Raw genomic sequence first — 16,150 nt, 5'->3', positions numbered from 1 at the left:
TACTATGGAAATGGAATTCACACCAGGTGTCTGTAGCAATCCTACCCGACTCCAATGGTAACAAAAAAAACAAACAAACATATTTGTCTATTCTAGATGTTTTATTTTGTTCCTCTAAAAGTAAATGTTGTAGTGGTGTGCTGAATTTTCTTTAGACTGCTCAGTCAGAAATCTTTCTCACTATGACTGGCTTGAGATGAAGTGATCATCTTTCAACTTAAAAATTATCCACTACTTTCTGATGGTCTATCACTTGAAATCATAAACCGGACAGCAATGGTATGTGAAGTTTCATATATAATAAATGACTAGTCACATTTAAAATTAAATGACAAACCATGAATTTAAGCTCACAAACAGCCAAGATGATGACACCTGTTGATATGTTACTCTTTTCTAGAGCTACAAGAACAAAATGGCTTTCTTCTATTTCTACAGCCCTGGAGTTCTTGAAGCTTATTCTAGATGTATCATTTGAGCAGAACATTATTCTTGAAAGATAAAGTGGGTGTGCTGCAAATGGGGCAACCTATAAAAATGTCCTTTGAACATTTTGGACTTCTGTTTTTGTCAGCTATGCCAGTGAGAACTTTGTTCTTGAAGTCATAAGAAATGTATCTGTTTGTGTGAGTATGCACAGACCTCAAGGGCAGGTCTTTATAAAAGTAAAACGAAACATAAAGAATATCAGAGAGTTTATTGTTCATTTTTGTATTATTTTGCAAGAAACTGACTGCTTGATGATGAAAAATGTTGCAAAATTTCCTTATCGATAGCATATTAGAAGAAATGCAGCAGTGTTAGATGGCTGTAGAAGAATCCAGTTTAGTTGCTGGCCATGGTGCTCTGCAGCCAGTCGTTGAAGAGGCAGACCTGTGAAAAAGGACAATAAGACAGATTAAGCCAAGGAGATTGTATTTTACAAAATAAACCAAACTTCAATTGTAACTTTTCCTAGTATGTTTCTGTATAATTTCAAATACAAAAAAAAAAAATGTTTTACCTTGGCGTAGACACCAGGGTGGTCTCTCTCAGCACATCCGTATCCCCAGGAAACAATTCCCTGCAGCTGACCGTTGCACACAACGGGGCCACCAGAATCACCCTGACAAAAGAACAGATAAAAATGATTGAAAATAAATGATAAACTGCTGGAAAGATATTTCCAAGATTCCTGGAACAGCAGCTGAAGTGTCCTGTTCAAATCTTTGAATATGGATCTAAACTGCTCCTTACCTGGCAGGAGTCCTTGCCTCCCTCCAGGTATCCGGCACAGAACATGGAATCGGTGATCATTCCAGGGTAGGAGTTTTCACAATCCCTGTCAGACAGGATGGGGATGTCCAGACACTGCAGCTTGTTACTGTCAGCAGCTGAGTTGTGAAAAACAAAACATCATATAAGTCTCTAATACAAGCAGGAAGAAACGAGATGTTAAAGCACTCTTTAAATCTGAGAATCAGCATCAAATCTTACTCACTGGCGCTCATGGTGTTGCCCCAGCCAGTGACTTTGCACATGGTGCCAGCAGGAGCACAGCTACTGGGCAGAGCCACAGGCTGCACGTACTGGTTGAGGGTGGCGGGTCTGCTGAGCTTGATCAGCAGGACGTCATTGTCGATGGTGTAGCTATTGTAACTGGGGTGACGAATGACAGCAGCGGAGCTGATGAACTGCTCAGTTCCCTCAGTGATGCCGATGTGGTGCTCTCCCAGACGCACTTCAACACGGCTGCACAGAGTTTAACAACAGAGTGTGAGAACAAACACACACAACGGTCTCATGGGACCAGAGTGATGTTGAGCACTTACGACTTGTAGCAGTGAGCAGCAGACACAACCCACAACTCGTTGACCAGGGAGCCACCGCAGAAGTGGTAGCCGGAGTTCAGAGACACCTGATGGGGCTGAGAGTAGGGTGTGCACTCATACCCTCCGACGATCTTGTCGTCCTCCAAGGCAACTAAAGACACAAACAAATGAAATCCAGTGTTAAACTAGACATGTTTAAACTCAGTTCAATAGTTTATCCAAAAGGCAAACTTACAAGCAGCTCCAATGAGCAGAACAAACACCAGAGACCTCATGGTTGCTGAGTGATCTTGTTGATGAGAGAACTTCGTCTGCGGTCCTGGTTTATATAGGAAGGTGGTTTGAGCTTTTCTTATGAGGAAACCTCCCACTGGTATCTGTGACCAACCAGCTTCCAGAACAAACCCACTGAATGTTGGAAAAACAAACATCTTTTGTAAAGAGCCTTCAGATATGCAGCTGAAGATGGAGATCAATACATGATTTAAAGATAAGCAAGAAAAAAAGGAGAAGATTCTTTAAAACATTCCACAGATCTATAAGCATTTGTTTTTATAACATGTAGGACTATTTAGGAGTTTTTTCTTAGCGCAGACTTCTATTTGTCATAAAAATCAACCTGGAAAACAGTTGTATATTTAATTAAATATTTATTTTTAAAAACTCCATTTCAGATACAATTTTACAATATTATTATATTATGAACAAGTATTTTTTTTATTTAACTCACTCTTATGCCAGGTTAATTCTGGTAACACTACTGACAATGATTGACAGCATTACCTTGAGCATTAATGGTATCATGTGAATTTGCCATCTGTGTCAATCAGATCAGGTTAAATATTGTTAAATGTCCAGCAAAATGTTCTGAAAGGAGACATTCATATCAGGCAGCTGATAGTAACTATTAATATGACTTTTTCCCTCTGACTGGCAAGAACTGGAACAATTGGTTCTTTTGAGACAGGAGGAGCATGTTTACTGCTGAAAAAGGCAGATGATGTTAAGTTCTGGAGGGAGGATGCTTCAGTAGTTTAGAGTCTAATAGTTAATAACAAATGATTTCTGTTTGGTTACCACATTTAAAACCATGGTGTTTGGACTGCTGGAATGAGATCTGTGTTAACCGTTTTGCAAAAGAGTAAGGACAATGTGTCTAACCAATGACACATTGGTTGGACACCAACGTCCAATGATTAACACGTTTACAAGAGGTTTTTTTCTGCTCTACTGAAATAGCGATGATGAAAACTGAGTGGATCCCCACTCCTTTTAGCAGGCCAAAGCAGTAAAGAAAAAACATAACCTGCCAAAGTGTGTCACTTGTTTAGAATAGACAGTTCATTCCTCAAAAACATGTGTTCATATAAACGTGTCAGTGGCATCTAAATAAAAAGTCTTTACACCATGTTTGTGTCTAAGATAGGCAAATAGTTCCAATGGTTCACCAGATAGACCGTTGTGACTCTACCTGAACGTATGACACACTAATTTCACAGCAACTTGAAGTGAGGTAAGGTAATATAAGACACTGAACACAATGCTTTGTATTTTTACTGTATTTGCTCTCTGAGTACAACCTTATTTTTTGGGTAAAACTGTTGTGCACAACTTTAAACAACAGCACCAGTGAAAGCTGTAGTTTACGTGAGAAAAATCATTCAATCTGGGAGACAACATCTTGAAAGAATAAATAGGAAATGCATAAAAATGTCCGATTTTTAGAATTAATTCAACAGTTTTATATCCCAATTAGTAAAAAAGGATTTACATCTGAAGGGTTTGAAATGAATCACTGAATTTGTAATTATCATCCTCCTTAACTTGCATGTGGTGACAGTAGTAAGAAAACCTTCCTTAATGTGGAAAAAACCACTAACAAGACTTGGCTCATTGTGAGCAGCTATCTGCCACTAACTTACTGGGGGTTTAAGAAGACAGAGTAGGTGGTGGTCAGAGGGCCCGGTGCACAGCAGCTGTGGCTACTATTCAGTGGGTTGCCACTTTCAGTGTGTAAATGGGTGAATGACTGAATGTAGTGTGAAGTGCTTTGGGATCCTCTAGACTTAATAAAGCGCTAAACAAGTACAAGCCTTTTATCCATTTTACCATACATTAAAAAAAACAAAAAAACACAAGCTCTGGCCCAGAACAGCTTTCAGTGATAAAGAAGTAAGGAGGCAATACATCCGTTAGTGGCTTCATTTGGGTGTGAAACTCAGCTAAATAGATGAACACTAAGGCAGTAGTAAAATCTATTGCCCAAAAAACAGAGTACATCTAGTTAGTGACAGTAATAGCTCTTTCAATTGTTCTGTCTAGGAGGGACACTGGGTTAAACACAGAAAGGCACAGTCAAGTTTATTATCCATAAAAAGAAAACATAAAGCTATTGATAGCAGTAGCGCTACTGATGATCCATCATCACAGGTTAAACAAAAATACTGGAACAAATAGAATAAAACTGAGAGAAAACCCAAAGGTAAATCCAGGAAATTTTGGAGATAGCAGACAAGACATTAATGGATATTGGTAGGAGAAAAAAGCAAAGAGAGAAATGACTGTCAGCAAATCCTCCAACAACCGAAGCTTCTATCAGCATAAGAACAGAGGAAGCTCAGACTATCCTAAGTCTTTAACAATAAGCTTTATCGAAAACAAAACATTTAAAAGCCACATCTTACAGCCAAGGTGTCTGCCTCACAGACAAAAAGTAGGAGCTGATTGTGATAACTAAAAGATCCACCTCCCATTCTCCTTTTGGAAATGTTAAGAGTCATAACTAAAACAAATATTATATAAACACTGAGCAAATCGGCCTATCAACCAGAGCTATTACTGATCCCATGGCTCAATTCAGCTATGACTGTTTTTTTCTGGTTACCTTGTAATAAAGTTATTATACAGTAATAATTGTTCTCCCATGGCAATAATAAGAAATGTACTGATTTTTAATATGATTTTTTTTGCTGAGGAGCCATAGAGGTGTTTCTTGCAGAACCAGTGGAACATTTTCAGCATTATGACATTTGTTATGTCAAGAGAATCTGAAAGCTGTGCATGAAATGTGGGAACAACATGTAGGAAAAGAAAGGCACAAGATGACATGAAACCAAAAATATATTAGTTTCTATGATTTATTTATTGGTGTCAAAGTGTCTGCATGGTGTTCAGGATGATGGTAGACAAACAGCAGCATTAGATGGCTATAGAGGGATCCAGTTTAGTTGCTGGCCATGGTGCTCTGCAGCCAGTCGTTGAAGAGGCAGACCTGTGAAAAAGGACAATAAGACAGATTAGGACAAGGAGGTTGTATTTTACAAAAGAAAACAAACTTCAATTGTAACATTTCCTAGAATGTTTCTGTATAATTTCAAATACAAAAAAAATTTAGTTTTACCTTGGCGTAGACACCAGGGTGGTCTCTCTCAGCACATCCGTATCCCCAGGAAACAATTCCCTGCAGCTGACCGTTGCACACAACGGGGCCACCAGAATCACCCTGACAAAAGAACAGATACAAATGATTGAAAATAAGTGATAAACTGCTGGAAAGATATTTCCAACATTCCTGGAACAGCAGCTGAAGTGTCCTGTTCAAATCTTTGAATATGGATCTAAACTGCTCCTTACCTGGCAGGAGTCCTTGCCTCCCTCCAGGTATCCGGCACAGAACATGGAATCGGTGATCATTCCAGGGTAGGAGTTTTCACAATCCCTGTCAGACAGGATGGGGATGTCCAGACACTGCAGCTTGTTACTGTCAGCAGCTGAGTTGTGAAAAACAAAATATCATATTAGTCTCTAATACAAGCTGAAAGAAACCAGATGTTAAAGCACTCTTTAAATCTGAGAATCAGAATCAAATCTTACTCACTGGCGCTCATGGTGTTGCCCCAGCCAGTGACTTTGCACATGGTGCCAGCAGGAGCACAGCTACTGGGCAGAGCCACAGGCTGCACGTACTGGTTGAGGGTGGCGGGTCTGCTGAGCTTGATCAGCAGGACGTCATTGTCGATGGTGTAGCTATTGTAACTGGGGTGACGAATGACAGCAGCGGAGCTGATGAACTGCTCAGTTCCCTCAGTGATGCCGATGTGGTGCTCTCCCAGACGCACTTCAACACGGCTGCACAGAGTTTAACAACAGAGTGTGAGAACAAACACACACAAGACGACTAAAACAACGGTCTCATGGGACCAGAGTGATGTTGAGCACTTACGACTTGTAGCAGTGAGCAGCAGACACAACCCACAACTCGTTGACCAGGGAGCCACCGCAGAAGTGGTAGCCGGAGTTCAGAGACACCTGATGGGGCTGAGAGTAGGGTGTGCACTCATACCCTCCGACGATCTTGTCATCCTCCAAGGCAACTAAAGACACAAACAAATGAAATCCAGTGTTAAACTAGACATGTTTAAACTCAGTTCAATAGTTTATCCAAAAGGCAAACTTACAAGCAGCTCCAATGAGCAGAACAAACACCAGAGACCTCATGGTTGCTGAGTGATCTTATTGATGAGAGAACTTCGTCTGCAGTCCTGGTTTATATAGGAAGGTGGTTTGAGCTTTTCTTATGAGGAAACCTCCCACTGTTATCTGTGACCAACCAGCTTCCAGAATAAACCCACTGAATGTTGGAAAAACAAACATTTTTTTGTGTTGAGGGTTGGCCTTCAGATATGCAGTAGGAAATTAAAATATATTCTCAATATGGTTTCAATTTATTTTAATGCACATTAACACAGATCAACTTTAACCATGAAACTGTGTCGGAGACATATTTATTTGGAAATCTTTGGAAAAGTACAATTCATGTAGAATGACACTGAATATCACAAAATCTGCAACTTGTTTGTGCCAATTTTGACCAAGTAATTCACATCTTCACAAATAATTATTGAATATATTTTTCTTTCAAGTAAAAATATACATCAGTAAGGCCTCATTGACATGAACATAGCTTTAACATATCACACTTACTCAGTCATTTCTCAGTATTCAATGCTGATGTTTTTAATGTTTAACATTTTATGTTCATCATTTTAGACTGTTGGGCTAGAAACATTAGCCATCTAATTAATCAATTAGATTAATTAGATGGCTGATCAGTATTATCAGTCAACATGTAATGAAGTAAAGTATTAAAAGACTAATGGTGGATATCTACTAATGTTTGACGCACAGATTTGAGCAAATGCAGACATTTTTCCCACAGTAACTTCTTTCTTATCAATTAGTGGAAAAATAAAAGTTTCATGAATTAATGTGATGGATTTCCAGAAAACAAATTAAATATTATGCCAGAAATCCTTATGGCGGTTCAACAACTGGGTTAGTGATTAATACTGACACAGACTGGATCTACTGCATTGGAAGTGATGGGATTATGTGAAAACCCCATCTGTTCTACTTGACGGGAATATCTACAGACTCCTCAAACAGTATGCAGAAAAAATAATCTGTCATTCTCTTAATGAAACTTACAAACAGAAACGTTTTGAGGAGAGAAAGATGGTGAATGTGAACGTAACTGAGGATCTGAGAATAGTAGTAGTCGCATTTGTCCGCTTCAAGATCATCTTTGTACCTAAATACCTAAATGACTTTTTGGCATGTGATATTACTATTTCCTCTATTTTTAAAAATGTAAAATACTTTCTTATTTTCCATTTCACGCTGTTCCAAATGCTATTTAGACAGAAAAATAAACTTTACAAGGATCTCACAACCTCCATGACGGAATTTGCGGCTGGGAAACGCACAGCTGTGAGACGTCTAAAAATACATTTGGTAGGAACATTAATACTCTGGCAATGTAAAACTAACAAAAAAATATACAATATTGATTTTACATATTCATCTTATTTAGGATTTTGCATTTAAATTAATGTTATTTTCTGTTTACCTTTTCCTCTTTATGAATAGAAATGCAAAAATGCAACTACCTCCAAACAGAGAGGTTAAATCAACCACTTTTTTGTCAACATACGTTTGTGCTTAGTAAATAGTGGGACTGACTGATTGACATTTCCATGCATATAGAGAGAGTGCTTTCGGCCTCCTCTCTGTTTTGGGATTAGGGTTAGGAAACAAAATCTACCAAAACAGACTGTCTCAGACCCGAATCCAGCCTGGACCAACCACACCGCACAAGCAAGATGTAAACAAGATGCCAAAGGTGGGAATGAAAACCACACCTTTTAGGCCAGCAACTTGAAGACTCTGTATCCTTAACGCATCCTCAGATCTGTTTTGTTCTTTAGCTGTTGATGATCCTAAGCTGCAGTGTGTTGACATCCCTGTAGTGTTTGCAGAAACTCACACCCTGGCATCATCAACAGTTCCGTGTTCTGTGCGGGATGTCTGGAGGAAGGCAAAGGACGCTTGCCAGGTATTTAAATGGGCTTATGAATCAGCATATTAAACACTTAGTAATCCACACTGAGCTCTAGTAGAATTTCATTCTGAATCCAAACACTTTGTCCCCAGAATGACTCTGGTGGCCCTCCTGTGCAACGGTGAGCTGCAGGGTGTTGTATTCTGGGGTACTGGATGTTCAGAGAAGAACTGCCAGGCTAACTTTCAACCAGAAAAGAAATATTTGAATTAAAGTAAGGCTGAACTTTATCTGAACTTTCGCTGATTTTATTCTCTTTTAGGTCTGTAGCTTTAACAACTGGCCGTACCAGGGCTAACAACTAATTGATCCAATTTATTCACCTGGGCCACACAGTTTAACATAATATGTTCAGTTTGACACACTATTTTTGCACTTTTCTAATACATCTATTTTTCATATCCTTAACAAAATTCAGCATCTTAATGACTTGTGAGTTCTGCAGGGTTCTAAATGTTGGTGGGTGTTTTGGGACCTCAGGTAAAGGGTCATCTATGGAGTGTTGGTATAAGTGTTAACTGCATTGTTTGACAACTAGTATTGGATTAATTAGAATGGATTTATGATTGGACTGAATTTACTTTTTTTTTGTAAAGTGCATTGAGATGAAGTGTGTTGTGAGTTGGTGCGGTAAATATACTGATTTGAATTGAATTAACCAACGTTTCATGTTTTCTTCATTTGTGGATAATGGTTCTTCCAGTGCGATGGACTGGTGATCTGTCCAGGGTGTACCCCGCATCTCGCCCGTTGAGAGCCGGAGGTAAGCACCAGCATCCCTCCTGACCCCAACGGGATAAGGGTGTAAGAGAATGGATGGATGAGTTTATACACTGATTTGCTGGAGTTTTTTTCTTATTTCTTCAGATTGGGGCACTGTATGTTGGGTTTTGGCATTTTTTAAACATTGATCAGACAGGTTCTCTCTAAATAATTTAAGCCAATGACAAGGTAGCAGAGAGAGGAGCTTCAACAAACCTTAAGAAAAAGAAGGTAATTCAAAATTGGTGACTGGTGAGCCGAACCGTGTGCTTTGCAAGTTAATCATGGTGTCCACCAAATTGTGGGTTTAATCTTTTTATTTCATATTCATTTAATTATTTTTTTTACTAAATGACGAGGTAGATTTAAACAATGTTTTATTGTTTATTTGCCTCAAGAATAAAAAAGACTGTCGCAAAAAAAAAAAAACACCACTTACTTACAGGTATTGCTGCAACATAATTAATATTGCATGAAATTAAACTTATTGCAATTTATCCGCTAATTATTGTGCTTTTTTTGAGTGTCTTTCATGTGTTTTTTTCTTAAGAAGTTCACAACAAAGTGAACCTCCTAAAAAGATTTCACAACTGAAATCTGTTTTTCTGATCAAGATTTCAGTAATGAAAGGAACTCAGGAGTGAAGGTTAAAATAATGTGTGCTAATATTGATATATTAGGTTGTATACCATCTGTTCTCATTCTTGCGATGTTGCATTAAAATTAATGGAAACTGAGGAAAGCAAAGTAAAATCAAAACTGATTTTATGTTGCAAGGCATACATAATAATCCTGGACATGATACACTTTTCAGCTTACACTTACTGGAACATTCTAGAAAGAGGGTGCACGCAGAAATAGAGCGCAGAAAGCAGCACTTATCTTTATTTGTTTGGTTGAGGAAAGCTTCAAAGTAGAAGGCTTTTAGACTCCACTTATGGCAAAAAGGGTGGAAAAAAAATGACAGATGGATTTTTTTTTTCTCTTTATGGATGTTGCAGCAGCAGAATAGTGTGGGTCTTGTTCAGTAAAATGTCCCAAATTAGCAAAAAGTAAATTCAAAGTGATCTTCTGATACCAAATATGGATTTAAAAACAAATTAACTTCTTGTTGGTAGAGATAAAACTGTTTCTCTTTGATATTGTCAAAACAGATTAAAATTCATCAGATTAATGAAGAAAAGCAGAGCTATTGTTAAGCAAAAGACCATCACTGAGATATGCACATTCTGTTTACAATTAGCTCAATTCAGCCATTGTCTGATTATTCTGATGTATGTATGTTTGAATCTCACTGGTTTTAGATGATTCATTCTACCAATAGCAGCTTTTCTGCTCTACTGCTCTTTTTTTTTTTTCTGAACCACCTTCAACATCCTCCTGATTATTTATGCCTCCGTTTATTTCCCCTAATTTCCTCTTTTTCCTGTTGTTTCGTAAAATGAGATCACATCACAAGAATCTCGTTGATCCAGGGCATGAGAGCACAAACTTTGGTGTAAACACCCGGGTAGTTGGGCTGAGTGCAGCCCTGACCCCAAGACACTATTCCCTGCAGCTCTCCATTACACACCAGAGGGCCGCCGGAGTCACCCTGAGCAGGACAAAGTGAGGTGGAAAAAAGAAAAAAAAAATCCTTCAGAAGAGTTATACAGTCGATCCATTTTTGTGCAATTGTGCATAAAATACCAGACAAGCATCCTTGCCTCCCTCCAGATATCCTGCACACACCATACACTCAGTGATCATGCCGGGGTAGGAGTTCTCACATTCCTTGTCGGACAGTATGGCCACTTCCACACACTGGAGGTAAAATGGATTGAACACTGTAATTTGAGAGAAGTTGGAAGAAACATTTTAAAAAAAAATATTGCAAGAAAAATCTCAGCGACATCACTGATATGTAAGTGGAAAATTATACCCCTTGAGTTACTCCACGTTTTGTAGTGTTATATCCACAAATTAAATGCATTGTATTTCAATTTAACCTAATAAACAGTCAAAAAAAGTGAAAAGAAATGTTGGACATTTAATGCTGTTGAAACCAAATTTTCTGGTCTCTCTGTAATTCAATTGTGGGAGAAACTAATGCATTCTAAGCACACAATTTCTTTGGTGAAAGATGGCAGCAGCGGCAGAAATGACTGAGCTCCACTGCACTGCAGCTGGTGTGTTCAGCAAAGAAGAATGGAAGAATTTCCCCATGTAGACTAAATATAAACGTGCCATATTTTCAAGCATAGGTTCTAAAATAATTGATAGAATATCAAGCAATTTTTCTTTCATTTTACTATTATGCACTACTTAGAAAACCAGTTAAATAGGTAGGTAGAAAGATATGCATGTCTATTATTCAAATGACAGTATTTAGTGCAAAGATGACTGAAGCTTTTGCATAATTTCTTAGAAAATTCTCAATATTCAATACTGAAAATTTAAAAATGATATCTTTTTGCAAATATCCATAAGAAAAAGCTAAAAACTAAGATCAAGTCTGCTTAAAATGTATATTTGAAATAAACAAATACATCTTATTGTCTTCCTGCAACAAGTAATATTTGATATAGAGATGTGAAAAATCCACAGACATCATTGTTTTTCTGCGCATATGCAAAAGTGAGTAGAATTTAACATTATTCATGTGCTACTCCTGCTGTGACTGAAGCCAGTAATACATCCGAGATTAGAAGAAAAAAAAAACAAACAAAAACAACAGATTATCTTCCAAAGTACAGACACATCTCACCTTGATCAGTGTAGATGTTCCCCCATCCAGACACCATGCACGTGTCTCCAGGTGAGGGACAGGCTTTAGGCAGAGCAACAGGCTTCACATACTCATTGATTGCCACTGGATGTGCCAGTTTCATCAGCATGATGTCATAGTTGAAAGTCTGGTAATCGTAACTCCCGTGCCAGTAGATGGCATCAACAGCCATGAACTGCTCAGTACCTTCATGCATCCAGATTATGATGTAATCTTATTCACAGATTGCCGAAAATGGCAATCTGTGAATAAGGGCTGAAAGGGAGACAAGCAACACATGATTTTCATTCTGAAAAGTTAAATTGAGGCATTTGTGTGCTGTGGGTGTAGTACACACTTTTGCCAGCAATGGGCAGCAGAGATGATCCACTGGTCGTTAATGAGAGAGCCTCTGCAGTAGAGATAGCCGATATTGAGGGACGCCTGCCAGGGCTGAGAATGGGCTTCACACTGGTCGCCTCCCACTATCTTGTTGTCCAGGGCAGCTGCAGCTGTGACATCAGCAAGGTGCACATCTTCTTCAAGTTTCTGCAAATTCCTTCATCTTAAATCATGTTTAGATACTGCAAAGACTTTTACCTGCAGCTCCCAGGAGCAGGAAAAAGATGACATTCATTTTGTGGTTTCCTCCTGACTTTCTACACCCAGAGTGAATGTGGATGACCTGCTGCCCTCTGCATTTATGTGACCTCCACTGGATCCCTCCTCCTTCTCGACATCTTGTCACCTCCACCCTCATTCACATCCATCCCGATCTCTACCCACATCTCGGGTCTGTGAGTATTTATTTTTTATTTTTTTAGAAAACAAAGCCAGGAATTATCTTAACGAGGTAAAAACAACACACTTTGAAAATATGCCAACTGCTTATATCTGTTTAGTTTTTTCATAAAATTGTTGACTGACTTGAGAGAAAACAAAAAAAAAAAAAATACAGTTTTAGTCATTTTCCATTTTTTCTCACATTTTAAAGCTTTACTCAATGATGACCTAAACCACAACCACACACCAGCACCTTCACTATTTATTCATTTCTTTTCCCTCATATTTTATTTAAACATTTTTGACTGTCACAGCTTTTTATTTATATATTTATATTTTATTTATATTTCTTTATAAACATTGCAACATACATTAATAACTCACTGGGAAATTCTAAAAAAAACAACTAATAGTAGTTAACTGTGAGAAAACCTTGAGAAGACGTACAGATGACATTAGAGGGTGTGCTGTGGTGTGTCTGGGCTGGACAAATAAGAGAAGTAATGAAAGGTAAGACAACAGATTTAGAGGTTAAACATTCAGCAACAAATCTAAAAACTCAGTGATAACACAGTTTCACAGAAAAGATCAACACTGCTGGTACAAGTATGTATGCACAGGTGCAGAAATGGTTTGCTCTGTCAGGTGTTAATTTTGCATATTTTTATCCTTGTTGAAATGACAATAAATGTAGAGGGCAAGTTTAAACCCTTATCAAGAGGAAGATGAGAGAAACCCATAGAGAGTCACAGGCGTATAGCCTCCCTGGCTCAAAAAGACTATTAAATGCATATACTATCCAACACATGGACAAATATTTTAGGAGGCCCACGTATCTGTATGACAATATTTTTTATTGGTAAAAAAAAGAAGAAAAAAATCACATTAATCACAATTTTTGATAACTCCATTATGAGTTTCCATTAGCTTTAAGCTTTAATGACCAACAGTAAAATAAATAAATGCTTCAAATACGTGACCTTGTTGATGTCATCATGTGCAGCATTGCATCTGTGATTGTGAAAGTCTTTTCCTGCATCAAAGCTGTGCATGTTTCTTCTGTCAGTCCATACTCAATGCAGATCTTCCTGGGAGAACATGATGTACATGTGTTTGAGGGAACAGAGCGACTCATGAAGACTGACACCATCATCTGGCACCCAAAGTGAATGCACCACAGCACTCGTCCACAGTCCCCGTCTTTTCCCTTTAAGCATAAGGTATGCTTCACAGTTATTTCCCTCTTGCCTACAGTGAGCTCTGTGTGCAAACACAGAAGAAAGGATTCAAAATCCAAACCATTGGGGATCATCATCATCTACCAAACATGAATTTTGAATAAGAAACCTGGAGATAACTTTGAGATAATGGCAGATTTACCTCATCCTGAAGAAAAGTTTCATGACACAACCTTTAAGACTAATCAGATCACAAAGTCAGCTTTAAAGAAACAGAATATCAAAAAAAGGCTAAAGCAGCACAATGTAACAATAAAAAGGCTTTTCTTTCTTTCTTTCTTTCTTCCATACCAGTGGAAAACACACCAGCAAGCTTCAGTATCTTTAATTTATGCATGCAATCAGTGCAGAGAAGCATTTGAGTTTTAGTTTTTTCCATGTGTAGCTATGACATCATGCTGATCAAGCTCTTCCATCCAGTGGAGGTGACTGAGGCAGTTGCACCCATCTGACTACCCACCGGCTGTCCAATGGGAGGCCTCCCCTGCTCCGTGTCTGGATGGGGGGACACTGCTAAAGATGGCGAAGAAGGTGATTCAAATTGGACAACATCCACAACCGTAACTGCGTGAATAACTTGGGGTTTCTGTGAGTCTCCATCGTGTTTGTTACAGTGAACATGCCCACCCGTCTGCAGAGTCTGGATGTACCCATAGTGGATGACAAGGACTGTGAAAATGCCTATCCAGGCATGATCACGCGCAGGATGGTGTGTGCCGGATACATGGATGGAGGCAGAGACGCATGCAATGCGAGTATTCCAGAACTGAACCAACAGATGTGGATGTGTTTGGGAGCTTCACACTTTTACTCTGTGTGTGTGTGTGTTTCAGGGTGACTCTGGCAGCCCTCTGGTGTGTGTTGGAGAAGTGCACGGCCTGGTGTCATGGGGTCAAGGCTGCGCTCAGCCCAACTACCCTGGGGTTTATGTTAAAGTATGCGAGTTCCTCTACTGGACTGAAGACACTCTTGCAGCCAATCCTTAAAAATATATATATATATATATATATATATATATATATATATATATATATATATATAAATCCTTCTCTGCTCCTATCTGAGTTCATTGACCTTATGTTCACAATTTATGGGTTATTCTGCTTTCTCTAACTTATCCTTGTTCTTCTCTTTCAGGTCTCTGAACTCACTTGAGTTTTTTTTCCTATATGATTTCACACACTCTCACATATTTTGAAGACAAGATATATCAGAGTTCAAAACACTTTATCCTCTGAAAGTAAATACTAATAAGTCTGAAACAGCTTGAGTGGAACTCAAGCACACTCCAAAAAAAAAATAAAATAAAAAATCACAAGCTTTTTCTTTCATGTTTTGAATGTGGCTAATGGGTGAGGTAGGACTTTTCATCGTCTACCCAATGTTTGCACCTGCCAAGCAATTAGCCTCTTCCAGTGTCTTCATAATTTAATTCATTTATAATTCGAGTCAGTTTTTTCTACATCTAGGGGGCTGATTAGATGATTTGATTACAAAGAAGATGGTGTGCGAGACTACGTTTAGAAGTTAGGGATGAATTCACCGTAGTGATAACGTCAATGTGATTATTGAACAGCAGGTTGCCACAGAGGGATTACCTCCCACTCCTCTTTTCCAGCAGCAGTTCTCATCGGAAGTTTACATTCACACCATCATTTACGTGAAGGTCAAATTAGTTTGTGCCTTTAAATGATTTATTCGGATCTCTCCGTTTTCACTGTGAGCTGATAGTTCAGCTTCCACTTGTATTTAGATTATTGGCCCTCAGTTGTAGAGGAAGTAGACACTTTTTGTAGCAATCAACATGCCACTGGCATAGTTTTAGCTGAAAGTTCTTACCACTCAATTTATGAAAAAAAAAAAAAAAAAAAAAGGTTAGAACTCATTCAAAACAGTTGGATTACTGGCAAATACCCTGCTTTAACTACAAACCACAAATGAGCAACAGTGTTGAGTTTTTGGCCAGTCCAGAAGTTTAAGGTTAGACAATTTTAGTCATTTAAAAACCAGTTTTGATGTGTGCTAGTAATCATCACTCTATAATGTCCGTGTTTAACCAACTGGATGAAGTATAAGAAGCTGGAGGTAGCCTTCATCAATTCACCTTCTTTGTGCAAAGCACCAGCTACAGCAGTCTCAGTACCAACCTTCCACATAATACTGCCACCACCATGCTTAACAGGGGGTGAAATATTCTTACATGTAATGGCCTCATTTTTACTCCTCTAAGTATTCTTGGTCACACTGTGAGACTGGTTTGTCTTTGTCTTGTCCTTGTTGGCAGCTTCAAATTTTTTTTGACACCCTCTCACTCCATGGTCCTTTCTCATAATCATCAAATTCATGATGGCCATTGGTTTTTGAAACTATTTCATCAATCTGAATGTGTGTTTGGGTCAGATGTATAAAG

At 38.5% G+C, this 16,150-nt stretch overlaps 4 protein-coding genes across 4 annotated transcripts; 1 reads left to right on the top strand and 3 right to left on the bottom strand.

Moving 5' to 3' along the window:
• Positions 1–678: 678 nt before the first annotated feature.
• Positions 679–2,150, bottom strand: LOC148154989 (trypsin-1). Its single transcript, XM_088014216.1, has 6 exons — positions 2,047–2,150; positions 1,812–1,962; positions 1,481–1,731; positions 1,237–1,373; positions 1,004–1,105; positions 679–873 (listed from the first exon to the last, which is right to left on the bottom strand). Exons 1-6 carry the CDS (start codon positions 2,084–2,086, stop codon positions 826–828), a joined length of 729 nt encoding a protein of 242 aa, XP_087870342.1. The 5' UTR covers positions 2,087–2,150; the 3' UTR covers positions 679–825.
• A 2,784-nt stretch (positions 2,151–4,934) lies between these two features.
• Positions 4,935–6,366, bottom strand: LOC106916846 (trypsin-1). Its single transcript, XM_088013724.1, has 6 exons — positions 6,269–6,366; positions 6,034–6,184; positions 5,689–5,939; positions 5,445–5,581; positions 5,212–5,313; positions 4,935–5,082 (listed from the first exon to the last, which is right to left on the bottom strand). The coding sequence occupies exons 1-6, from the start codon at positions 6,306–6,308 to the stop codon at positions 5,035–5,037; spliced, it is 729 nt and encodes a 242-aa protein (XP_087869850.1). The 5' UTR covers positions 6,309–6,366; the 3' UTR covers positions 4,935–5,034.
• A 3,976-nt stretch (positions 6,367–10,342) lies between these two features.
• On the bottom strand, positions 10,343–12,507 carry LOC106916845 (trypsin-2-like). The gene is given in 6 exon segments (XM_088013991.1): positions 10,343–10,567; positions 10,663–10,799; positions 11,720–11,942; positions 11,944–11,995; positions 12,078–12,268; positions 12,430–12,507. Coding segments are annotated over 6 exon segments (828 nt in total). The 3' UTR covers positions 10,343–10,420.
• Positions 12,508–13,485: 978 nt separating this feature from the next.
• LOC106917669 (trypsin-like) lies at positions 13,486–14,726 on the top strand. Its single transcript, XM_014986823.2, is given in 4 exon segments — positions 13,486–13,667; positions 14,126–14,271; positions 14,355–14,491; positions 14,574–14,726. Coding segments are annotated over 4 exon segments (606 nt in total). The 5' UTR covers positions 13,486–13,497.
• Positions 14,727–16,150: the final 1,424 nt, after the last annotated feature.

This window comes from Poecilia mexicana, unplaced genomic scaffold (assembly GCF_051168715.1).
Source record: "Poecilia mexicana isolate PSO_F unplaced genomic scaffold, ASM5116871v1 scaffold_16, whole genome shotgun sequence".
In the NCBI taxonomy this organism is placed as follows: Eukaryota; Metazoa; Chordata; class Actinopteri; order Cyprinodontiformes; family Poeciliidae; genus Poecilia; species Poecilia mexicana.
Note: the sequence above shows the minus strand (reverse complement) of the source record. Positions and strands in the feature narration are given on the sequence as shown.

What these genes read in the sequence shown, in the direction of transcription:
- LOC148154989 (XM_088014216.1), bottom strand. Translation starts at nt 2,086, where the DNA reads ATGAGGTCTCTGGTGTTTGTTCTGCTCATTGGAGCTGCTT. An exon ending in GAGGCAAGGACTCCTGCCAG is followed by an intron (nt 1,106 to 1,236) that starts GTAAGGAGCAGT and finishes TTCTTTTGTCAG; the next exon opens with GGTGATTCTGGTGGCCCCGT. An exon ending in ACCCTGGTGTCTACGCCAAG is followed by an intron (nt 874 to 1,003) that starts GTAAAACATTTT and finishes CCTTTTTCACAG; the next exon opens with GTCTGCCTCTTCAACGACTG.
- LOC106916846 (XM_088013724.1), bottom strand. Translation starts at nt 6,308, where the DNA reads ATGAGGTCTCTGGTGTTTGTTCTGCTCATTGGAGCTGCTT. An exon ending in GCTGCTCACTGCTACAAGTC is followed by an intron (nt 5,940 to 6,033) that starts GTAAGTGCTCAA and finishes AACTCTGTGCAG; the next exon opens with CCGTGTTGAAGTGCGTCTGG. An exon ending in GAGGCAAGGACTCCTGCCAG is followed by an intron (nt 5,314 to 5,444) that starts GTAAGGAGCAGT and finishes TTCTTTTGTCAG; the next exon opens with GGTGATTCTGGTGGCCCCGT.